This window comes from Corvus kubaryi, unplaced genomic scaffold (assembly GCF_017639235.1).
Source record: "Corvus kubaryi isolate FWS band 111438036 unplaced genomic scaffold, C.kubaryi_AGA036_p1.0 66, whole genome shotgun sequence".
Lineage (NCBI taxonomy): Eukaryota > Metazoa > Chordata > Aves > Passeriformes > Corvidae > Corvus > Corvus kubaryi.
In genome coordinates, this window is record NW_024582054.1 from 26,610,913 (window position 1) to 26,636,472 (window position 25,560).

The window sequence follows — 25,560 nt, forward strand, 5'->3', positions numbered from 1 at the left end:
GCTGGCAGAGCCTGGCAGTCCCAGGAGAACCTGGCCAGCACAGGAATTGTCTCCAGCCCTCACTTATGGCCGGGAGAAAGGCACCCATCTGCATCCTATCTGAGGTGAAAGGCGAATTTCATCAGTGCTGAAACCAAAGGAGCCCAGCATTGTGCAAAACATTGGAGGCTAACATAAACATCTCTGTTTTTATGAAAATGGAAATCAGATGGCACCTAAATGAACCCAGAGTGCTGTTCCTCCAGTGCAGTGTTCTGTCATTTGTCCACAAATGGAAGAACTGGGATCTTAGTAATTTGGATTTTCCAGCCAAATTACTCAGGACACGCTCTGCCTTTGTTGGTAGCTACAGCCTTGCTTTGACACAGTGCTTAAAGCATGCTGAAATATGAGCTTGTGTCATGTCTGGCAGCCTGGACAGTTTCAAAATCCTTGGAGGGACATGTGATTTACCAGAATCACTTCTTTTCCTGCATCCTTACAGCCCTTAAATAAAGCCCCAGCATTCTGCTGTGTGTATAGGAAAGCCCCTAAACACACACCTTAACCCGGGGGGTTTGGCAGCTCAGACTCTGCTGAAGACCAGGACACAAATGAGCCAGACACCAGCCCAGGTTTGCCTGCAGGGCCTTGCAGTGAGACAGGACAGACAAACCCCCTGCACCTTCCCACAGCTGGGACACGCCTGACAAAACACGACAGGACATGCAGCAGCAGCACTGCAGCTTTAGAATGGAAACTAAGGCACAGCACTGATGTGTGATAGTTATGCCCAGGGCCGTGTGCCTTAGTGTCCCCAGGGATCCTGCAGACTTTTCAGCCTGAAGCTCAGCTGCAGAAGTGCTTAATCTGGAGTTCACCCACTCAGGGTAGCTCCCATTTCCAAAAGAGCCCTGTGCTGAGCAGACGCTGTCAGCATTGGAGGCACCCATGGGGGTGCGGCATGGCTGCCCTCAGCCTCTGGGCTATCCCCCTCCTCAGACCTCTAATATCCCCCAGTCTGCTGTTTTGGAGAGACCACACTTTCCTTCCAGGATCCCCTGCTCTGCTGCTGTCTCCCCGACTCCTTCCAGAGAAGCTCAATTTAGCTGTACCTGGGGGCTGCCAGCTTCAACTCTAAGGATGCCCCTTGTGAGCCTGAGCCTCCACTGATGCCCTGGGAAGTGCTCCTCACCCCTGCATTGAGTACACAGGGTTCAGTACTGCTTTTCTGATCCCCCTCTTCATGGGTGGGAGAAAGGATCCAGCTCTGGGCAGAGGAAAACAGGACCAGGCATGGGAGGACCAGAGTAATGTCAATTCTCAGGATGGAAGGAACTGGAAAAATGAAGTAAGTGAGAGCAGGTAACAGACACAGATAAAACAGGAGAGACCCTGGGGCAGGTTGGTCTAAGAGGAAAGAGGAATTTAGAGGAGCAAGCAGCTCCTCAGGACATAATATTAAAGGCATGAAGAAACCTCCCAATCCAGTAGGAGGATGTGCAGCATGTTGGAAATTCAGCTGAATCATAAATTCCTTAATCCCTTGAAGTTCAAGAAGGAATTACGTAAAGAAAACAAGCTGTTCAAATTCCAGATGAATGTAAAACTGTGGCACAGGCATCTGGGGAGCAACTGGAAAGCTGAAGCACAGATGCCAGTACTGTGGGTTGAGAAACACCACAGGAATACAATTTTAAGTGGTCAGAGGTGAACCTGCTCCAGCAGAAGCCTTGGCCTCTGTCATCCCCCTCACCACTTGCCCAGCCCCCAAGAGCTGCACTAGCACAGGGGAGGTCACACATGCAGAGGGGGCTGCTTATGCCAATGATGCTGGCAAAAAGTCAGTGAAGTAAGATAATGCTAACAAATTGTCCACCCACTGCAGCCTAAATAAACCAGAGGCTTCCAGAGGTGGATTTCATCCACCCAACTTGTCCCAGCACAGCATATTTGGAAAAGCCCTCCTGCAGCCGGTCATCCACCTCAATGGCCAAGAGGGAGGTCACTCTCTGGGCAAGAGCAAGCAGTGCTGATCTTAAAAGACATTTCCTAGAAAAATATCAGTAGAATTAAAGAGTTTTCAGCATGAGAATAATACCAAGACAATACACCAAGACTGTTTTAATCAAATTTGCTCTGCCTAAATCTATTTGCTTTCCCTCCAGGGCAGGAGTTTCACTTGCCTGAAAGCAGAGCAGCTGCTGATCGCAGAATCGTGGAATGGGTAATGTTGGAAGGCACCACTGAAGGTCATCCAGTTGTTGGGGTTTTAGGAGTTCTCCTTCTGTTTTCTTTTTCTCTTAAAGAATTTTCCCCATACATGTTGCCAGGGGGACAAATTACTGGGTGCTTAAAAAAAACAAAAGACCAGGCCACAGGGGGAGAGGTCCAGCTGTACTACTCTCTTTCACCTGGGCTTGTGGGCGGTGAGTTCTCAGCATTTTGGATGGACAGGGAGGCTGGAAGGAATTTGTCAGCACTGCAGACTTCTGCTTTTCCGGCTGCCTTCCTTCTGCCGGAGAAACCCCAGGATTCCCAAGCCCGCCTTTCCCTGCCCCGCTGGGAGCCGGGCTGTGGCCGCCCTGCCCCCGCCGTTGCTTTGAGCCTTCACTACTCTGTAGCCCCGCTCGCCCTGCCTGCCCAGACCTCCGGGGGTTCCCGCCGCAGCTCCGGAGTTCGATACACTTCGTCTGCCACCCGGGATTTGTGCTCGTCCCTGCCGTTCCAGCCTGCTGTTCCAGTCTGCTGTTCCCGAGGGTCCGGCCGGATACCGGGATCGGCTGCCCAGGGGTTTGTGAAGCCTTTGTCCCATCCCTTCCCAGGATCCCAGGGCACCAGTGCCGCGTGCTCCCCGAGCTCGCTCCGGAGCGCCCCCTGCAGCCGCGGGGGAACCATCGCACCTGCCCTGCTCACCGGGAGCCGCCAGCGCCCCTGCCGGCTGCGAGCGGAACTGCACCCGAGGGGAAAGGGCCCGACAGCCGAGAAGTCTGGCACTGGGTTTGTGATTGTTTGCTGTTACTGCCAGAGTTATTGTTGTTTGTTTGACTGGTTATGCACATACAGATATATAATAGTAAAGAACTGTTATTCTTGTTCCTCATATCTTTGCCTGAAAGCCCCTTAATTTCAAAATCATAATAATTCGGAGGGAAGGCGGTTGCAATTCTTTTTTTCCATTTCAAGGGAGACTCCTGCCTTCCTTGGCAGACACCTGTCTTTCAAACCAAGACACCAATCCAACCTGCTTGCTCAAGCAGGGTCCCCTGGACCATGTTACTCAGGATTGTGCCCAAGCTCCTTTTGAAAATCACTGCTTAGTCACCCTCACAGCAAAGAAGTTCTTATTCATGTTCAGGTGGGATGGTTGGGGCTGTTGACTTTAACAAGATTTTTAACGTTGTCTCAAGTACCATTCATGTAAATAAATGAGGGAGAGACGACTTCTGACCGTGGCTTGTCACAGGCCTGGGAAGCACCACACCTTTCTCTGGACATACAGACCTCGGGCTGGGGGTCCACTCTTGCAAAGATTCTGGGAGGCAGACACAAAACTGGATAGAGATCCATGATCTGAGCAAAACCACAGGGGGTATTGACTGCAAGTCCACAGGATCCTCATCTGAGCCAGATTCATTAATGATTTGAATGCTGAAATGCAGAGAATGCTTACGAGAGACTCAGGGACTGCAAGCATGGTGGCCAGAGACAGGGGACAGAAACTCATCTCAGAATTATCCAGGAAAATTAAAAAACCAATAGAATGCAGTTCAAACACAGCAAGAACAGCATATGGCAATGCAACAGAAGTAAACAACTGTACAAACACTGAGAGGAAATTGCCCATTCAGTAATAACTCCGCAAAAATTCAAACACTCCGGACTAATGACAGGTCACGAACAGGCTGTGCCAGCACATTGCTGTGAGAAAGGAAGCCTCTAGATAGGAAATGCAAAAAGGAGTGACACTAGGACAACACGGAAAGAAACTCCCCTACTCCTGCTGTCATCGTCATAGCTTGGCTACTGTGCAGTGTCCGCTCTTGGCACTCCAGATTCCAAAAGGCAAGAGGGAGAATGACTGACAGACCAGAAATGTGACATCTGAGTAAGCACTGAAGGAACCAACACAGCTTAATTTAAAGAAGAAAGTAGGCCTAGACAGGACGTTGGCCCTCAAAGAGGTAAAAATTGCTTCTAGAAAGAAGTGCAATAGCAGGATGGGTAGCCACGACAAAGCAGGGAAGGCAAAGCAGTCTTCAGGGAAATTCAGCTTCACAATGGTTTGATACAAAGCCCTGGTCGTGTGATGGCAGTTCTTCCCTGATCAGTCTCAGGAAACCACTCATTCAACTCTTCCTCATATGTTGTGACTGCCTAAGGTTCACTGGCAGCTCCACATTCCTCCAGGGTACTATATTTTAGGTAGGCAGTAGGGAAGATGATGACAGAGCTCTGTTTCTTGAGCCTCAGTCTGCCTCACAGGAAATGGGCACTTGGCTCCTGCAGTCATTGCCACTTCTCCTCCCTCCCTGCAGCAAGTGTTGGGTACACAGAGACATTTCCCACTGTGCTCACAATAATCCCAGTCCATCTGGCTATCAGGCACTCTTGGGGAAAACATTTCAGGCATGACTATTTTTGATTATGATATTGTGGTCTGAGTTCCACCAGCCTGGCCTTGTTTGGTTTAAGGAGCCAAGAAAGTGCTGCTGACAGTTATCAATGACCATGCAGGACATGAAACAGCAGGAGGCTCCCTGTTACATCCCCACTGGCCCAGGACAACCTTTATAAAGAAACCACCACAGGTTTGAGCTATGACACAGTGCACCCTGTTCCTCATGGCATTCTCCCCTTGCAGCACAAAGTCCTGCCACAGGACTCCCCAGAACACCTGTTGTCCTCTGGGCACAGGCCTGAGCCAGGGCCAGCCAGGACAGCTGCAGCAGCCCCGGGGTGAGCAAACCCCATTGAGGCAGTGGAGCTTGGCTGCAGGGCTTTCCTCAGGGCAGGCAAGGAGGCAAAGCAAGGATGGGCACAGCTTTTTTGCCAGGGCTGACATTCCAGGGAGGAAAGACGAGTGAGTTGGTGGCGATTTTATGGGAGACCTAAGTGTAAACAGGAGAAGGGAGCCCCTCGAGACTGAGGGACCAGGGAGCAACCCCAGGGCCCAGACGGGTGTTAGGACAGGGCTGAAGCCCGTATCGGTCTTACGGTGGTCCCAAGAGGAGGCAGATTTGTCTCTGCAAATGAGCCCAGCTCCACTGCCCTGAGTTTTAAAGCTGACAGTCGGTGGGACAGGGCTCAGGAACATCAGCTACCAGTTGCCAATGGGCGACAGTCGGCACCGGCGCTGGGCCCGTGTCTCGCAGGAGAAAGCCTCCCGTGCGAACCCTGAGGGGCATCCCCCGCCCCGCGCCCCCACGCGTGGGCCCGGCTGTTCCCGCAGGTTTTACTCCCATCTAGTGGCGGATCCCGGCTCCACACGGGCGCTCGGCAGCCGGGAGAAGGCAGCCGGGGGTCCGCTGGGGCTGGGGCAGTCAGACCCTCGCTTTGGAGGGGACGAAGTGACACAGGCAGGGCAGGGCTGGGGGCTGCCCTGAGCGCGGCCCCTCTGCCAGGGGACCTGCTGGTGCCGGGCTGAGGGGTCATCCCTCAGCCTGTGCTCAGGAGGGTTCTCCCCCCTCTTCCACAGATCTCTCAATAAAAAGCTCATGCTTAACATCTACCCCAGCTTCTCCCTGAGCCGCAACACCTCAGCATAGGTTATTCTTCCCCTTCCCAGACCCTCCTCTCCCTCCAAAGTTTGGTTCGTGCTGGATGAGACCCCAGCATGGGCAAAATGGGCCACGGACCATGCGGCACCATCAGCAGGAGCTGCAGCAAGCGTCTGGGAATGAAGATTTGAATCTTTCTCAGCACTGGGCAGCCTGGAAGGGAATAAAATGACATCATTCCTCATAGCACAAGCTCATTTTGTCCGGCACAAAAGATCAGTGTGAAGAAGTTCAGAGGGTAGAATCCAGTGAAGAAAAAAATCTCACACTCATCTGTTAACCAAGATTGACTTTACAATTTTTCCAAACCCCTGCAAGGGTATATGATTTAACAAACAGCTCCAGACAGTCTGCTCTTGCTAGTACTTTGTCCCAGCCCTGAAACACAGGGGTTTTCCCGGCATCTGCTTTAAACTCAGTCCATTTTTTTTAGCTGGCAGACTGGCACCCCTTTTAGAACAGCCCATTGTGGCAATATGCTATGGCCCCATACAGGCTGTGTGAGCCAAGCTGGACAGGACAGGTAACCACAGCTCCTGGGGGGGCAGCTCAGGAAGGGCAGCTGGGACCAGGTTGAAAGCCAGGATAGCAATAGGAGACAGGAGAGTTAGCGGGTGTGAAGCTGGCAGCTGGAGCTCCGAGAGATTTAACCAGAGCTCCTGAAAAGCAAATAGGAGAGGCAAACCCATGCACAACTATTTATTTTGGCTGCTAATTTGCTGTCTCAGAAGTGGAGCCACACGATAGGGTGGTGAGGAGGCACGCAGGGGTGAGGGCAGAAACCTGTGGCCTTAGGTTGGATTAAGCCAACTAAAACCTTATCCTAAAGTCCTTTAATGCAGCAGGAAGCCTGGCTGCTGTGGAGTGGGGAGAAATCAGGTCCTTGGGTCCTGGCTCTGCAGCACTGCCTCCTAACCTCTCCTCTACACACTTACAAGCTCCAACTGTTTCTCTAAAGCACAGGACACATCCCAACTATCCTGCTCATCACTGTCTTTTCCAATCTTTCCATAAACCTGCTGGTTATTTTGCAGGCAGAGACATCTAAGTTCTCTGTGCACCCTACTTTACAGCAAAGTTCCCAGCGTTTTGTTATCCTGCAAGTCTCACATTCTGGTAAGGGGCCACTCCCAGCCCACACAATTGATATTTCACGTAGGCATATTTCCCTGTAATGCCTCACAATAATAACGCAAATAATAAACATTAAAGAGCCACGGCCCTTTTTATGTTCCAGTGCCACTAGATGGCACCAGGAGTGTACCCTTCCCAGTCCGGGTGTCCACAGGGCCGCTGGGGGAACTGGGGGAATCCAGCCCAGCCCTTGCTGCAGAGCCAAAGACCTCAGCCCACGCCAGTGCTTCCTCCTCGTCTTTTCCTCGTGGACAGTGGGGTGCTGCGGTAAAGACAGGCATTTCAGCCTTAAAATCCAGCCTTTAGTGATGTGCTCGGGGGGAATAGCCTGTGGTGGCTTTTGCCATGCTGCCCATCACACTCACACCCCTTTCCCCACCCATGGACCAGGCATCACTCCCAGCTGAGTGCTGGAGAAGAAAGCCTCAAAGGTGGGTGCAAGTTATTCTGATTAATAGTGGGATTAACGTATGAGTTTCTTCCTGGGAGGGAAGGGAATAAAACACAATTTACTATATAACTTTTCAATCAGAAGGTTTGCCTTCTCTGAGTTCTCACAGTTTTAGAGATTGATTCTCCTCATGTACATTTGATATTCAACAGAGCTCAGCATGTACTAGAGTATTACCTGTATTTTTCACTATCAAGCCCTCCATTCTCTGTCACATCCTTGGCAAAGCCACTAAGTAAACCAGGGAAGCACAGGTGGCGCCTCAGCAAATGTCAGGCCTTTCCTCAGATCTTGCAGCGTAATTAAGGAGCATCTGCTTTCCACTGTCCTCAGCATCAAGCACTGAAGGTGACCCTCGGAGACAAGAGCTCAAATGAGGGGACTGGCTGGCAAGCAGCACTTCAAAGAAGGCAGCCAGACCCTGGCCTTGAGCTGTGTGGGGGACTCGGGTGACAAATCATTGCTCATCACACAACCCTTCTGCCCAGTGCAGAGCTGGAGAGGTGATGGAGCACAGCTTCCAAAAGAGCCAGAGCAGCTTGTCACTCCTTCCTGCCCACATCCCAAGCCTGGCAGGTCTGGGTGATGGGTGAACACGGCAGTGGCACAACCCTTGTGCCGAGGGGATCCCAGTGAAGCCTTGGGTGCAAAGGGAGTGGGAGAGGGACTTTGTGCAGGGAACCTCTGAGGGATCCTGTCCTGCTTGCAGAGGTGGAGTCACTGGATGCAAGGCCAAATGGGAGATGCACAGCACAGCTCTGTGGTGGCGCTGGCAGGCTGGTGGCAATGGCAGGGCTGTCCCTGCCCACATCCCAAGGCCACAAGGTAATCCTGCAGAAGGATCCTGAGTGTGACCCTGCTTCCAGCCCTCTGCAGAGAGTGGTGCAAATCCCACACAAGTGCTTTAACCCCAGGTTAGGGTGAAGGCTAGAAAGAAGGAGGCTGGATCACTTGGGAAGTTCAGGTCACACAACAGAGTGGATTAAAATCCCTTATCCATTCCATCAAGCAAGGAAAATCCCACATTCTCCTTCCCTGCAGCCTCTCCTCCCCTCCCTGATCACCTCAAACAGTCCTAGGGAGTGACCCAGCATTATCCCTGCCACTGCCTCTCCTCCTGGGGAGCCACCAGGAGCCTCCCCACACACCATCTGCTCTCCGCAGGTCACTTGCAGGTGCCCAAGGACACCCCTCCCACACCATCTGCCTCCACACCAGGCCGCCTCTCCCCATCACCCCCCCTGCCCACTTCAGCCCACATCCCTGGGCCCTCTGTCTCTGGAAAACTTCACTTGTGCCAACAACACTAAACTTCATGGACAAACTCAAGTCTTTATTTGGTCTCTCCATGACTGGATGCTTCAGAGTGCAGAAACTTGCTGCTACAAAACCTCATTGATGCGCACACAGCAATGGCAAGCCTGGCATCCCTCGGGGCTCCCAGCTGCTGATTCCAAGCAGAACACACCCTTGTCTGGCTGCAGATGTCAAACGGCACAGACACACACAGACACTGCCCTGTGTGTGGCCAGAGCTGTCCGCATGTGGAAGGATTATTTTTAGCCCGACAGTGATCGCAATGTCAGAGAGGGTTCTATTTATTTTCTCTGGAAGGCTTGTTGCTTGAAATCCCTATTGGCAGAGACTGACGCTGACCCTGCTGTCACAATAGGGCCTGCCATCCAGGTCTCTCATCCCTTCCCACCCTTAAAGAAATGTGCAGTTTGGCAGGAGGGGAGGGTGACTGGCCCAGAGTGCCTGGCAGGGCTGGCAACCTTCAGAAGGCAGGTGCTCATCCAGCTCTGCATCCCAACCCATGCCCACCCAGCCAGGCTGCAGCTCCCCCAGATTCCCCAGCCTTCCCACATCCCAGGGAACGTCTCACTGAAGCCACGATGGATAGCTATAAAATGTGAGGAACACCAGCGCTGGGTTTTGGAGCAGCTGTGCAGTCAGGAAGAGCAGGCAGGCCACAGGCTCCTCTCGCTGCCCTTCAGTGATGTGAAGGACGAAGTGTAACAGTGCCAAGGTCTCCTGGTGCCCTGAAAGTACACAGAAGACTCCCTGGAGGTGGAGCAACCTGTTTCTTCCTACTCCTCTGACACTCACCCCACACTCAGCACTGTGCCAGGAGCAAAGCTAATGACAATTACAAACCTGCCCTGGCTCCTGTCCAGCTCACAGAACCCTGTCTGCATGCAGAGCTCTAGGATGGGACACCTGTTCCCTGGGGTGATGGCACAGCACTGCAGAATGTGGCAGCACCCAACTGGGTCTGCATTTCCCAGGGTACCAGGGCATGACACATCACGCACCGACATTTTACGCACAAATTTTCCTTTTTCTTGTTAGGGAAGCAGACTTGAGGGGGAATGGCTGCTCAGAAAAGCACTGGCACATCTGAGGTAGAGCTGTTTGCTTGCTAATGGTGTCAGAGAGGAGCAGTCATGGCCTATATTCACACAATAGTGAAGGAGAGCCTTGAACTACACCCAGCTTAGGGACTGTGACCAGTCCATAGATAACCAGGAAGAAAAGTCAGTGTTTTCCCTTTGGAACTGCCTATTTACATCTGAAAACTAGCAGAGACCTTGCCCGGAGGCTGGGACAAACAGCTCCTTTTACTGCCTGCTTCCCATGAGGCTTTCCCCTCCCTCTCCAAGAGGAAATTTCCAGTAACTGAGGTATAAAAATTAATGCAAGACTATGCTCCAGAGCCAGCTGTAAAACTCATACAGGAGGAGTTTCCCATCCCACACCTCACCATGGCAGGCTGCCCACAAAGCAGGTCACAGCCTTCATGAGAGAGAGAAGAGGCAGCTCTGTCTGCACCCTCCTGGTGCAGATCAGGCTTTGGGGGGTAGACCAAGGTGCCCAGACCTGCAGGAATTTCCAGCACAATGCGCCAGGCAAGATTCCCTAACAGAGGTCTTGGATCCCTCAGGAGGTTGCAATGCTGGGACACCATGTGGTGCAGCAGTCCATGGTTTCACTAGAGATTTCATGGAACGAGGGATGGAAACAGAGAGGAATTTGGTGAGGGGAAACCTTCTTCCTCCTCCACACTTGCCACCATGCCACAACCTGGGAATAACCACTAGGACTCAGCTGAGTGGCAATCTTTAAGAAATTTTGAAGAAATGTCTTTCTGCCATATCCCATTCATCCTTCTCCTGGAATTTACATATAAGAATAGGATTTGTGCCACATGGTTTTCCTGCAAATGTGCAGGAATTGTCTTCCATGGCTGACGGGCTTCTCCATGCATCCAGCTGTGTGTGAAGCTTTCAAGGAGCTGTGATTGCGTATTCTGGCACAGCGGACCAAGGCCTCATGTTTCTCCCAGCAGGCCTGAGGGAAGGCATGAAAAAAGCTGGGTAATTAAATAGCACTCATCAGAACATGTGCAAGAGTCAAACAGCAGAAACACCCCTCCTGTGCACACTCTTGTATGAAGCTGTATCGACACTTACCTGCTGAAATCCTCCACTTCCTGGGCTAAGCAATCCATGGGCCCACAGCCTGGAGCAGCACCCCTGCTGCTGCCTGCCCTCCCTAGCCAATTCTCACTCCTCTTCTGGAAGGACGTTTCGTGCTAACATGAAACAACCAAAACCAGTGCTTTTCCAAAGTCCTGCCACCTCCATAAGCAGGAGGAACAAATGTATTCCTGGCTAGGAAAAAGTAGCTGATTTCCAGAGTGCCTACAGGCCACACCCCAGTGCATGGCAGCAAAATCACAGGGCTGGGATGGAAGGAGGAAGGTGGCACATCCCAGAACTAATTTCACCTTCACTGGTACCTCTGAGCTCAGATAAGGCCACCAAACTGTGCTAGACATGTGTGTCCAACACACTGCAGACTCAGCCAGGTCTGCTGGGATTTGGGAGCCTGTTTACCCAGGGGATTTCAGCAATTAGGAGATTAAGTGACTTACAATGCTTTAAAATCATGTTCCTCGATATCTTTACTAAAGCAAAAGTGAAGCTATGGGTAATTTCTTTAAAGGAGGGTATAAACGTGGGTGGCTGACAGCCAGTTCATTATATCAGAATCAGTTTTCATTAGCAGAGGAAGCTTGTGTGCTTATTAATTGTTTCTCTAATTGCTTTCTCTCCCTGCTACCAGGGCAGCCTGCTGCCTGTCTGTGCCTGGAGGGCAGAGTCCTGCATAACTCATCCCTGATCTGCTAACATGGGTAACTATAAATAAATGGTGACATCTGAGAGTGGAGGAGGAAAGGGACTGTGCTTCTCAACCTGAGATAGTCTAGTCAGCTTATGCAACAGAAGGTGACTGGTGACAATCTGTAGTTATTAACTGAGCAGGACTATTTCTGATCGCTGAGGGCTCTGACCTGGCTGACATAAAACAAAATTCCCCATCTCTGAGCTGGAGCTAGATAAACTTGGACTAACAAGAAGTTGCTAATTATTTAAAGTGAAGAAAATAGCTGTATGTTCTCCACTAAGTATTTTAAAACCATGAGGAGCTGCTTAACTTCAATATCTGCTGCAACTTACCCGCCCCAAAAATAAAAATGCCCATTTGTGACTACAAAGTAGTCCCTTGGGAGACTGAAAGGCAATTGCAAGTGCTCCAAATGAGCCTTGGCAATTCTTGCCATTGGATTTAACACCTTACAGTCACAGTCATCTCTCTGATTTTAACCCTCCTCCCTTCTGCCACCAGCTGCTGCTGCCAGCATGCAGTAGGCACGCTTGCCTCTGGCTCTCACAGCATGGCACAGTCACCTAAATGGGGCCAAACCTGGTTTAATTAATGCGGCTGCCATGGAGTGGGCAGTAGTGGGGCTCACATATCCCTCCCCTCGGCACCAGGGAAGCAGGAGGATCACTTAGAGGTTCCCTTGGCTTGCCCTGCTAGGAGGAAACAGTACTTGCCTGGGAGACCCTGCCCATGCAGAGGGTAAGAGCTGGGAGGGACAGGATGCTGCAGAGAGACCTTGCTGCAGGGACACACAGACAGGAGTGAAAGATGGGGAGAAAGAGCGCTGTATTCTCCTTTGTCCCTGCTGTAACCTGAATCACTCATCTGAGCATTCAGCACCCTGCACTGCCTAGAACATGATCCTCCAGGATGTGGAAGTCTGAAGGCAGAGAGGGGGAAGTAGAGCCAGGTAATAGACCAATGGGGACCAAGGGGAGGTGAAGCTACAGCTCCACCTCCTGCAAGTAGGGACGCCTACCTGCGCAGGTACCCGTGTTACACACAAGCACACTCACACACACGCACCATTGCTAGCAGCAGAGGCAGCCACAGAGTCCATATTTTCTAGGTTTTGTTTCTATATCTGCAAAAAGCAAGTTTGCTTCTGTTTCCGATTCCCTGTAATTATCGTGAAATGCCTTCAAGAGAGCAGCTCTGTCTTTTCGGCTGATTGAGTCTTTGATGTCCAGCACTGCACTCAGGTGTTCCTTCCTTCCAAAACAATAAGAGGGCAGGTCAGTGAATGAGTCAAGAAAATAAAAAAAAGCTTGTTTCCTATCACTCAGTTTTGCTGGACCAGACCAAAGATTGGAAGCTGCTTTTTGACACCCTAAGGGGGAGACCATATCCCAAGAGCTGTGTGGGATAGGGCTGAGCTCATGGGTCCCAAGCCCAGGGCACACAGCATCCCTGTGAAGTATTGAAAATGTTCAGCTCAGGTCATTCCTAGAAAAAGGCCTGTATCTATCATAAAAGGTTTCAGATAACTCAATGTATGACCATTGGGAAGCATTTCTGGTATCTTTTCTCCCCTCAAATGGAGCTAATTCTTGTTCATCTGGAAGGAGGATTTTGTTCTGCAGAGCACTGTTCTGTTGAGCAGGGTAACACCATATTGGGTATAAGTCAAATGTAACCAAGCCAAACAGCTTGAAACAGAGAAATCTGTTGTAATCAAGAGCAGTGCATCCACTCACACCAGGAGGACCTCCTCTGAGATCTGGGTCTTCTGAGAATTTTCTATGCCCACTTCCTATACTATATATATACATATATATATATATCATTGCTATGCTGTATCAGATAAGCAGCTTTTTAGCTCAATAGCATCTTCAAAAGTAGTAAACTAAAAAAGAAGTAAGAAACCAGATGAAGCATAACATAATCTCTTTGTCTTTCTTTTTGTTTTTTTCTTTGCCTACAGCAGTCCTTCATACAGAAGTCTAGAGACTTCCCTTGCTGCAGGTTATACCATGACTGTCATGTTGAATAGGCACTGAAATAATTATCTACCATAAATTGTCTCCCCCACATTTGAAGGTATTTACACTTTTGGCCTTCACAGCATCCAGTGATGGAGAGCTCTAAACTGCAATCCTGTCAAGTTGGAAAAACACAGGCACTAGCACAGCACATCAGAACAAAAGATAGATGCAATAAACCACAGGCTTTGGAACTAATACAGTTAGCTCAGATCTCTCCTTCCTAGTAAAAGCTGTGTTTCAATTCTATTAAGTTTCCTGCAAGAAATATAAGTGTATATTCTTGCTGAATACACCTAGAAATTTGTGAAATTAGTTATATAAGGTTCGGTGAAGTGTTGAAGCCAAAAGCCAAGGGTTTGGAAGTTATGAAATGCCTGAGTTAAGGATGTTCTTGAAACCTACATTTGACACACATGTGCCTGTAAATTCTGCATTCAGGTAGTACTTCTCCTCAGCATTTCTGCTTTGTTGACAGCAACTTCATCCATCCTTCACCTTCACAGATGGTTCCACCACCAGTTCATGTCGGACGAAGTTATAAACCAGGCACGAGTGAGTACATTCAAATGGCCCCTGTGGCTGGCCCAACACACTGCAGAAGTATCACAGGACTAATATTGTTGTAGGTCTTCTGGTGTCAAGTAATCATGTAAGAAAGCACAGAAGTCAAACCAATAAAAGGCATTACCCGAGGTCAGGAAATTCTTTTAGAATGGGCAGAAGTGCTATTTTCATCCCCTCAGGATCAGAAGTTTGAAGAAGTTCTAAAATTGCTTTTATGGGATCCTTGAGAGAACCAGCTGCAGGACCCTGGGGAGAGAAGCAATGATGTGTTCAGGGCAAGAGAAACAGCACACCGTGTTAAGACCTGGACTTGTGTCAGACTGGGAATCTCTCTGTGTGGCTTAGAAGCTTTGCAGGAGTGTTTGTGCACGTATAGAAATGTGGTTTTCCCCAGGGTAGCAGAAAAGAACCTGGAGAGCAGTCACAGACTGCTTCCAGGGTGTCTGGGCAACTATCTTCAGCAGTGCAGAATCCCCTCCTGCATTTGCTTTGGCAAAGTTGGCAAATGTACCTCATTTTTACCTAAATTGCCTGTCCTTTCAGGGCCATTTCACCCTGTGAGACATGGTTTGCTTCTAGAGGTAAGCACAGCCCCGTGCTTGACCTATGTGAAAACAAGCTTTGTTGGCCAAACATACTGGCATTTCTGCTACCCCAAAACAAGCCCAGGGACAGAAAAGCAACCTCGGGGACAGGATGAGGGGTCACAGATCCTCTAAGAGAAAAAAAGTGGGAAACAGGGCTGGACAGTGTAAAGAACATGACATGGTTGGTAGATGCTGCATACGATCAACTCCCTCTAATCTGCACACAGGAGAAAAAAGTCTCATCAAAAAACACACAGCATTTTTAGCAGAGCTGGAGAAGCAGAATGCAGATGAACCACTAAGAGAGAACTTCAGGTCTTGCTCACATTTTTCATCAGTGCAGTAAAGCAATTAAATTGCTTCCCTGAATTATTGATGCCACCACATCAACAGAGACTCTGTGACAAAGCAAACCTGGAGAACGGGCTGCTAAAATGGGGCAGGAGAAGCCCAGGTTCCCCTGATCTCCAGAGGGCATTAGAAACAGCAGTCACATTCTCCATGTGACACCTCTGCATTGAACATAAATTAAAAATAATAGTAATACTTGAAGACAGCCTTCCCCCTCTCCCCCTGCACTGCAGGCACACAGCATGTCTAGCTCTGCTCAGTGCATAAGCTGTACTCAGCTCCTGAGGCACTGGTACTGTACAGCTTCATACTTGGCAAGCTCACTATTACAAAATGCTAATTAATTTGAAGGCGTCAGATTTAGTTAAGCACTACACAGACAGGCAAGGTCAGAGGCAAACAGCCTGCAGTCTAATAGGAAAAAAAGAGAGGTGTCTTGTCAGCAGTGTTTAAGTGCCTTTGACACGTAATGCTCTTAGGAGAAAAGCAAGGTATTTCCTAATGTGTTTTGGGAATGGAGGGGAAGGAAGAGCCTGAAGAGAGGGCAGGGAGCAGGTGCAGCCTATGCAGAAACTGCACAATAAATTCAGTCTGCAGCAGAGTACATATTTCGCATGCATAACCGTGTGCCTCATGACTGAGGATCAGGCTGTTCCATGCAAATCACTTGTGCATTTCACCTCCAAGGTTTTCGGTGCTCTCATATCAAGTAAGAAAGTGCACACACTGGGGACACTGGTGAAACAGTGCTAACCAGATGCAGCCCTTTTCCACCCAAGCTGAATGTAGGGTTTTAATAGATAAGTAGATTTCCTGTATCTCCTTTGCACTATTCCATGCACATTACATCTAAAGCTGATGCTGAGCACAGCATTACTGGTAAACTTCAGAGTTAAGATTAGAGAATCTTCCTGCTATTGCCCATGGCTCAGTTGCTCAAAGCATTGATTCATCTGTGATTGATCACTCCAGGAGAGGTAGGTCTTCAGCTAAAAGCACTGTCAGCTTCCAGCTTTCCACCATGAAACTAATGCATTCATTATAATGGGTCTGAGAGGATTTTAGAGAAGCCTACAGGCGAACATTTTTGTTTCATTTTATTTGTTGGACAAGGTAAGAATTGCTGACAAATGGCTTGCAAGGGACTCATCTGTGAGAAAATAGATTTTCAGTCCCTAGCACTTAAATTGGCAAGTTGTGAGAATGACTCAGCATTTGTGAAATTATTAAAACCAGTATAGCCACGGGGGTTTATATGCCCTGTCCCAGATGAGTCCTGTTACCAGACTGACTTTGCAACTGCTGCTGTGCTGCTCAGCCCAGCCCCTTATGAAACACCATGCTTGGACATTCCCAGCCTGCATCTGCTAATGAGCCATGCCAGGGACACTGCACAGCAGTGATTCTCCAACTGGACCAGCCGCAAGAGGGGACACTGCTGCCACTGCAGTCCTTGCCCTTGGGTAATCAAAGGACCCATGTGACAGCCTGGTGGCACCCACAGATGCTGTGTGCAGCACTGCAAATGACACCAGATTATGAATTGAGCAAAGAGGCTTTTTTAAGCTTCTGAAGTTGTTTCTGCAAATCAGAACCAGTACTTCTGCACAAGTTTTCTTCAGAGGTGTGGCTCTGCTTTTACACCCAATCTTCTGCAATGCGCCTTTACCTCCTAATGGTGTGAGGTGTTTACCCCTGCAGGAAGACTCGTTCCTCTCCACAACCGTCAGCAACCACAACAGCATCAGCATGTTTTTGCCATGAGGAAACGCCACAGCACAGGGAAATGTCTCAGGCAGCCATTATCCCAGCTCTGACGGGCTGGAAAGGGCCTGTGGGGAGGGAGGGGCTGGATGGAGCGATAGTAATGCACACCCCATGTCCAGGGAGGAGCAGCCATACAGGACAATCCACAGAGCAGGTGAAGATGTGGAGCAGCCTCTTTGGTTCATCACTGCAGAGGCTCAAGGGAAAGCACTGCCACCCGATGCCATGTACCAGAGGCCTGATGGGGGGAGCTGGCAGCTTTGGAGCTGTCTCACCAGCTCAGAGGAGCAGGCCTCATTCTTGTGTCAGTGGCAGCAGTGCGAAACTTGCCTCCTCCAGTCACACATTTCAAAACCATGGACTAACAGCTTCTGACAGATCAGAAGGGCTGTCAGCACATCTGACTGTCATTTCTGTGAAGCTTGATACTCCTGTGGTAAAAACTCTTAAGCTTTTTTGTTGCTTTCAGAGTCTTTTCCTCTGCTGGTATTGCTCTTGATGAAAGAGAGCAAAACTGTAACCATATCAAAGACTTACTAAGCACTCTTTAAAGATGGTTTGCATCATCCTATGATCTTCTTCTATCTTGTTGACAATCCTCCTCCTCTGCATAGAAGATGGTTTCCTGGGAGTGGTCAGGAGGGTCTGCATATATTCTGTAACAATGATGGCATTGACAGCCTTGACGAGGGCCTGTTCCGGAGCAAAGACACCCAGATTAACTTCCCTGCACTGAGCAAGGTCCAGACCACACCTATACCAGGGCAGACAGCAGATATTCTGCCCATGCAGATGGCTGTCCCACTTCTTTGCTTAAGTATTAATTTTAAATTCTTGATCTAATACTTGGACAGCCCCCAAGCTGTATGTGGATGACATAAACCTTGATGGTAAGTGCAGAGACATCCAGTCAAAAGCAATGGGACCAGTTAGCTGAGCCAGAGGTCACTCACACTCCAGAGCTGCAGTGACACTTGGCTTGGCTAAGAAATACAATCACCTGGGGAGAGCTTGGGCTATAAAGCTAGAGGCAGCCTCCCTGGAGCATCCACACTAGACACAGGGCCCTTGGGCACACATTTGTGGCTGGGCACAGAGAAGTCACCTGGGCAACTCCCTCTGAGCTCCCACTACCTGCTGAGGAACCCCAGTGCAGAGGCCATGCAGTGCCCAACAGGGACAGTGAGTGTTTCTGAAGGGAGGTGGGCTGCTGCACAGAAACCACATTTCATTAGCAATTGAAATCAGAGCAGTTTTAGGCTGCAGTCCAAAGGTACAGGAAATCCCCAGCTCTGTCCAAAACAGACAAAGCAAGAGACAGAGAGCTCTGGCACAGCATTTCACCACTGAGCTGCTGCTTGCCCCAGCAGTAATGTGACATAATGTCCAGTGACAGGCTTTGAACAACAGCAGACTAGATCCTATTTTTTTCTCTTCCATTACCTTTTTCCATATTGCAAAATGTCAATTAAAATCATCACTGACAAAGGAGACTGCAGACCTGGGAGTCCCCTGCTTAGGAGGACATGTGGCACACATAGCAGCAGCAAATCCAGCCTGCACACAAGAGAGGGTACACCAGGTACCAACCTCATTGCTGAAGAGATAGACTCAAGGGTGTTGTGAGATCCTAGACAAGTTGTTTAGGCTACTGTAAAGGTGAAAAAACTTGGGTACTTTGTGAGGTTCTCTTTGCCAATGCTCTGTGTGAGAGACTATGCCCTTTAAGAATCTGGACTTTTCACCCCTCTGTGTCCATTCCACATCAAAGGGATAAATAATCCTTACAAATAAGGTTGAAGCACATTAGAAGCTGAGAAGATTTCCAGTATAATGGTATTGGGGCAATGGTAGGATCAGAGGGAGCCTAGTATTCCCCTCTGTATTTGGGAGGTACATTCAGTTTCCCCGTTTCTTCACTTGTTGATTTCTCTGCTGAAATTACAGAAAGGTCCCAGCTGTCACTGTCCATCTCTGGTGGACAGGACTGAGACCACTAGATATTTAAAAGCCCATTTGACAACAGGCAAAACTGTAGTTTGGATTAATGTTCTAATATTGTGCCATCCAAAAATTCAATTGTTAGTTTTAGTGATTTCACAGAATAATAGAATGGTTTGGGTTGGAATGGACCTTAAAGATCATCTAGTTCCAACCCCCCTGCCATGGGCAAGGACACCTTCCACCAGAACCGGTTGCTCAGTACCCCATCCAACCTGGCCTTGAACACTTCCAGAGGTGGGGCATCCACAGCTTCTCTGGGCAGCTTCTTCCAGCATCTCACCACTCCCACAGCAAAGAACTTCCTCCTGAAACCTAAACCTACTCTCAGTTCGAATCCATTCCCCCTTGTCCTGTCACTACATGCCCTTGGAAAAAATCCCTCTCCATCTTTCTTGTAGGATGATTTCCTGAGTAACATCTTGTTCTCACTTTCTTACTTATTTCTTACCTCATACATATCTGTTTTTTTCTTCCCAAAGGTCAAAAAGCTTTGCTTTAAGGATTCAAGGATGTGGTCAAAACCAGTGTCACACTTTTTGAAGTGGTCCTTCAGTGTTCCCTGAGGAAAAGAATCAGAGTCAAAGGGTGCACCTGGAGAGACACTGCACAAACAACAGACACAGATCATTGTGCCTTTGCTCTTTCTGCTCTTGGAAACAGACTCCTCCACAAACTGCAGCATCCTGTGCCTTTATTTCAAAGAAAAGCAAAACATGAAAGAAAGAAACAATTCCAGCTCGGGAAGGATGTACTAACTTCTTAAGCCCAAACCTGGAAGACTGAAAGCTGAGACCTAGGTCTCCTGTTCCTCCCCAGGGTTGCCCATGCTCCCTGTCAGAACCACCCCCAGTTCCCATGTAGATGTGTGGGCCCATGGGACAGGCTGGCACTGAGCTCTGGAGACCAAAACTGCACGGTGTAGCCAGAGTTTCTCTTGTCATTTCTTTTTGCTGCCTTCAGCATGCCCGAGGGATCCTGTGCAATGAGCCTGAAGATGCTCAGGGGAGCCTCCCAGGGAATTGCACAGGATCACACACTTCTAGTAGCCTGGAATTCTGTGTTTTCCAGACAGAAGGGCGAAGGGTGTCTGGGCTAATAGGCTGATACTAGAAAGTGTGAAGGGAGGGGACCTTATCTCAAGGAAGGGACACATTTCTGGTCAGCTTTCTCTACATCCTGACTACCTAGCACAGCCCTGGGCTCTGTGAGTTATCACTGTCATGGGAAGATGCCCAGCTGATGGGAATGAATAGGTACCAGGTGAAATTCAACTTTTGGGATCTGGGTACCCATCTGTAGCACAACAACAAACACACAGTGAAACTGAGATCCCAAAACTGGGAAAGGTGAAGCTGTCCATACAGATTCTGACAAGGCAGAGGAGAGTACTGGTCTTGAAGGCCAAACTATGGCTTCACCCTTTCCAAATCATATCATGAGAGGGAAGTGCATGCCACTCATATGGTCTGAAAACAGTCAGAATTAAAATGTGTCTCCCATACCTTGACTTTAGAAGTGATGGTCTGCAGAAAATGCTCCATAATATCATCTTCCATCCTGTCTAGAAATGCATTTACCTTAACATTCTGGCCAGTGCTGACACTGCAAATGTATGTTAGCTTATGCCAGACAGTTCTGTTAAAAAAAATAAATATGGAAAGTATTGATCAGACCAAATCATGCTATTCTCTCAGATCAAAACTCTTTCTACTGTAACCAACACAGCTGCCTGGGTAATTGAACGGACACATGCTCAGGTCCAAAGCCAGCTCAGTGACCTGCATTTGTGCACTCGTTAAGACACTGCCACAAGGACATGAAAGCTCAGTGCACACAAATGCCACTTGTACCCATCACTAATGAGATCAGATCAGTAAAAAATTTTAGTATTTTTAAAAACAAGTAAGCATGAAGCAGCCTCAACAAGTAGAGTCTGGGTAAGCATCTGTGTGCCTTCGACAATCTACAAATACAAGGCAAACAAATATCTTCCATCAGAACAGTCTTCCAGTCAGGAAATCCTGGTTAAAATTATCACCAGCTTGAAACCAGACATTTTACATTCTGGAAAGGCTCAGTGTACAACTTCATTCTCAGTAACACTGTAAAGGATTACATAAAAGAGACTCATAAGTATTCAGTCTAGGATCCAGCATCAGCAACAGGCAAATACAACAAACAAAGCAGCTACCTAGGCTCAACACAATGCTCTGATGTCAAGTAATCACTGTTCATATGTTGGATTTTGGCATTTTGCTGACTCCAGAGATCCCCAGATAACTTTACACAGGAAGAAGAGAAGCAACTTTGTTTTCTCCGTTGCTGCAAGTGCTTCTGAAATTAGCTCGTAGGTTCAAACATCCTCCTCCACCCTTCTGTGCTTTATTGCTTCCCTCCTTCCTAGCAACCCCAGGGAGAGCCTGGTATATTCCATGGGGTTTCATTCAGCAAAGCACTTAAGATTGCACCTGCCAAGTGCATTAGCACACACATCTCAACACAACCTTTATGAGGCTTTCCTGCTGAAGGACGATCAAGCCAGGGAAAGGAACGACATCACAACCCACGGCAGGGTTAGTCAGGATAGTGTCCCCACATGTGACACAGCGCTGCTGCCTGCCTCCTGTTCAGTGCAAGAATGGGGAGATGGCTACAGCCCCTGCACCTGCAGGGCCTGGGAGCAGGCAAAAAGTGGCAGTACAGCCCTGCCAATGCAGCAGTCAAGGCCCTGGCCAGTCACCCACAGTCAGCCCCCATCTGAGCCTCCCTCTTGCTGGGGCAGCCAGGACAGCTCTGAAGGGGTCTTGCTGACAGCAGCTGGCTTCCTCCATGCTTAAAGGCTGGTGTGCACAGGGTTGGATGACCAGATGCAGCTGGAGGCAAGGTTGGCCTCATACTACAGTCAGAAGGAGATCAGACCAGCAGAAAACTCATTTTGATCCCCATGTCACGAGGCTCTGTTTTCTAACCTGAGAAGGCAGCAATTCTCCAGGACTCGTAAGCTGGTGCAGATCTGCGGGCAGCCATCAAGCTGGAGAAAGCTTCTTACTTCATCTTCATAGCTGAATTAAAACAGGAAAGAGTACCTTTAATCTGGCACGCTCCATAACATGTCTGACAGCAATAGCAAACTCAAGAAATATTCTGTGATTGTCTTTTTAGCACACATTTTCAATCCCCAAGGTGGGATCTACAGCATGACAAAGACAGTCTCTGCCCTGCCCAGCTGGTGAGGAAGAGAAACACAGGAATGGCAGGGAGAGCCCTTGAGCTGCCTGGGTACCCCTGCCAGGGACTAAGAGGCAGGAGGTTGATTTGCAACACTTCCTTCTGGGAAGCAACTCAGGCTCTGCCGATAAAGCAGCAGAACAAAGTCTCAGTGTGTATGAATAACCCACAAGGTCTGTTGACTGCTTTGTCAGTCTCAGTCTCACAAACAGCTCCTGAACAACTCCATTTTATAGGATTTCCTTCCTCTCATCATGTGGAGGGTCAAGGATCTTAAATCAACTCTCCGTCTGAAATACCACCTGTAACCAACAGTCCTGGCATTTTCTGCTGCGGGGGATACACAGGGAAAGAAATACCCAAGAACAAAAAGCAGATGAAGGGAGTCAGAGGAAGTGGTGAGAGGCAAGATGAGAAGACATTCATTCTCCTATGAGAACCAGGACAGAGCAGAGCTCCCCACCCTCCCACAGAGCCAGCAGAAAACACTGTGCCTGGGAAGCACAGCCAGGGTAGGAAGGTCTAGACCTGGGTACTGGACACATGGTTGCCCCTCTTCCCAGGTGTGTTTAAGGTCTGAGCCTCTCCAGAACATCCCCCAAGGCCTTATCCTGTCCCAGCTAGTCCAGACGCACTCTGTTCCTTCAGCTTTAGTCCAACAGCAAATACTGAGGACACAAACAGCAGTGAAGTGCTGTCTCTCCGGTAACAGCTTGATGGGAAACAGCCATCAAGATCCAGGTGAACATAGCATCACCAGCTGCTTCATCAGGGTTTCTTTCTTTTGAGCATTAAGAATGTCACCAAGGAAGAAAACAGCATCCTTCCTACCTCTCCAGGAATCTCAGGCACTCCTCCAGGCACTCAGCTTCCACCTTCTCGCTCAGGCTCTCACTGACTTGCCTGGCAGTCTCTGTCTTCTCTGTTAGTATCTGTGGATTTCAACATGTGAGAAGAGAACTGGCCAGGGCCATTTGTTCCCTATGCAGTGAACAGGAATACATCCTACTGCTTACCCTGCAGCAAATCCCTCTGCCCTCTAGGCAACAACTTCAGTTGAGAGCCCTTGTGGAAATAGATGTATTTTTCATTAACCTGATTGTAATGCCTGACCCCACACCTTTGCTACCACTGTTTTTGTTGTGGTCAGCAGGCCTGTGCTTGGGGAAAATCTTGTCCCTGCAGATGTTCTCTGCTGGCCACATCCAGCCCGGCAGCTCAGCTCATCCGCAGACCTGCCATCTGTGGGAGCAGCTGTGCTTCCATCTGACTCACCCTCACAGACAAATTTGGGTACAGCCACTAAAAAGAAGATCAGACAGATCTAACTGTGTGCCCTGCACCTCTACCAGGGTCTCTACATGGGGTGCCAGGAGAGGGCAGGTGTCACCTTCCCAGCCACCACCACTCACACCTGACACAGAGCTGTGTGTTAAACCCTACTGCACATGTCCTGCCCCACTGACCCCAGCTGGGTGGCCCAGGTGTCTGCAGGAGGTGGGCTATGCCAGACAGCTCAAAATTCACCCCATATTGGGCTGGCTTGAGCAGGTGGCAACCTAATGGTGCCCATTAGTTGCTCTGTGGAAACAAAAGCTTGCAAGGGGAGGAGAGCCAGATGGATAAAAGGAGACAGATGGACCCATATGCTGTGCTCTCCCAGTGTTCGTCAGCCAGGGACAAAGGGTGCCTCACACCATGAAGGGTTTTTTCCACTGCTTACAACAGATGTAAAAGCTCACCCAAAAGGACAGGATAAAATACACCACCCCAAAGTGTCGGAAAACCACGGCTGATGAGTTTCCATGACACCTTGTTCATTTTCTATCTGAAGCTTAAGTGTCAGCCTGAGAAAATTGAGGAGGTGGTAATTTCATAAGGCTTTCCTATTTATCCAGGCTTTTCCATCACCCACCCTAGAGCATTCAAACCTGTCAGTTGCATACACAACACAGTGAAACAGCTCATGCTGAAGCATGGCCAGATGTTACAGATATGAGGACTAGGGGATTCAAACCAGGCTTTGTCCTAGTTCCTGTTAGAAAATTTTTCACTGTGAGTCAGGAGCAGGAAAAGAAACAGCTTGGTAGCTAAAAGTCCCCCTAGCACAGGTACATCATTCCTCCATTGCTCCAGCAGGTGCAGGGCAAGGCAAGGAGGAAACAGTCCCTGTTGTGAGCTCTGCATTTGGTGCCTGGGTTTGGGATTGGCCAGAAAAGCCAGTGCTTGCCAGCTAAAGCTGTATCCTCACAAGGAAAACCAGCTGCTGTTGATCTGCAATGCTTCCAAAGCCTGAGGTTGCTGCCATCCCAAAGGACCATGGAACTACTTCCCTCTCTCATGACCTGAAACGGGACTGCCGCTGGGGTGGTGGAAGTGGAGAAGAAAGATACAGTCATGGCAGCCCACAACCTGCCCCTGATCTCTAGCACCACTTGAGCCCGCATGTAAACTCCAAGATTTATTTTAATCCTTCTGCCGGTCTTGATCCAAACACCCACTGCCCACACAGGTATGTGCTGCTCATCAATCAGCAGGGTGTGCTCCTGCAATGCCCTTGGAGCACTTGCCTTTGCTGTGCTCTGCAGAATCCCCTTGCTCTGCCTGATCCACCAGGGCAGCAGTCTCAGCAGGGACAAGCAGGGAGCAGCCTGCCTGCATTTTGCACTGCCAGACATGGGGCCCTGCCACAGCTCGGCAGCTCTTCCCCTTTTATAAAAGCACTTTGCAGAATTCACACAGGGCAGACTGGGTAAGATACACCACAACTTGCCAAAAGGTTACATGAAGATCCAGGTGCCTGTATGAAAATGCAGCTTCAGCTTGAATCAGCTCAGGCTTATCCTTAGTTTAGTAAGGCTTTTTTTTTCCTTATGTATGCCCAGGACAAAAACACGTTTGGGAGCAAACAGACACAGTTTAAGTATGGCAGCCAGCTTGCAGTATTTTAATACATTGAGCTTAGCCTGAGACATGCAAAACTGAGTCTTGCCAAATACCCACATACTTGTGTGCAAAAACATGACTGCCCTGAAGTATGGGAGCTTTTCAGTTCCCCCCCGTTTACCTCAATGACTGCAGCATCCGCACAAGGGGGTTTCCCAATATCAAAGGCTTCTTTCAGGGCTTTCCCTACTTCCTTCTAAATGACAAAAGAAAATGAAAAAGTACAGTTTAGATACAATGGCATTCATAATGAGTTAGCTTTCCCAGCCTCTCATTATGCATTTGGACTAGATGAAGTTCTGCTTCTACTTTTTTGGCTGTCTCATTTAACCCAAAGCCTGGCTATTTTCCAGCTGACCTAATAACATTGTTCTGTTTTGTTCTACATTGTTTGTTTGAGTTTAAATGATTTGCAGCTTTCTTTCATCCCAGTGTCAGCTTGGGTTATCTACAGCCTTCCCTAGTTAGCTTAGCTCAAATGAAGGCGCCCACACAGCAAAACAATGCTTAGACACATCTCCATGCTGCCAGCTACTGTAGCTGAGATTTTCCAC

At 49.0% G+C, this 25,560-nt stretch overlaps 1 protein-coding gene across 6 annotated transcripts in view; it reads right to left on the reverse strand.

Annotated features, from left to right (window-relative positions):
• Positions 1–8,656: 8,656 nt before the first annotated feature.
• Positions 8,657–25,560, reverse strand: part of LOC121674001 (exocyst complex component 3-like protein 2) — a 39,499-nt gene continuing 22,595 nt past the window's right edge. For 4 of the 6 annotated variants that reach the window (XM_042047913.1, XM_042047909.1, XM_042047912.1 and 1 more), the window contains 9 exons: positions 25,128–25,202; positions 22,892–22,992; positions 21,802–21,894; positions 20,335–20,467; positions 19,281–19,391; positions 17,366–17,521; positions 14,248–14,369; positions 12,601–12,786; positions 8,657–10,695 (listed from right to left, as the gene is read on the reverse strand). In XM_042047913.1, the coding sequence (XP_041903847.1) occupies positions 12,606–12,786; positions 14,248–14,369; positions 17,366–17,521; positions 19,281–19,391; positions 20,335–20,467; positions 21,802–21,894; positions 22,892–22,992; positions 25,128–25,202 (972 nt within the window). In that variant the 3' untranslated portion in view covers positions 8,657–10,695; positions 12,601–12,605. Of the gene's footprint in view, positions 10,696–12,600; positions 12,787–13,961; positions 14,370–17,365; positions 17,522–19,280; positions 19,392–20,334; positions 20,468–21,801; positions 21,895–22,891; positions 22,993–25,127; positions 25,203–25,560 lie in introns of those variants that run through there. The other 2 variants (XM_042047911.1, XR_006019398.1) reach the window with 2 other exon arrangements.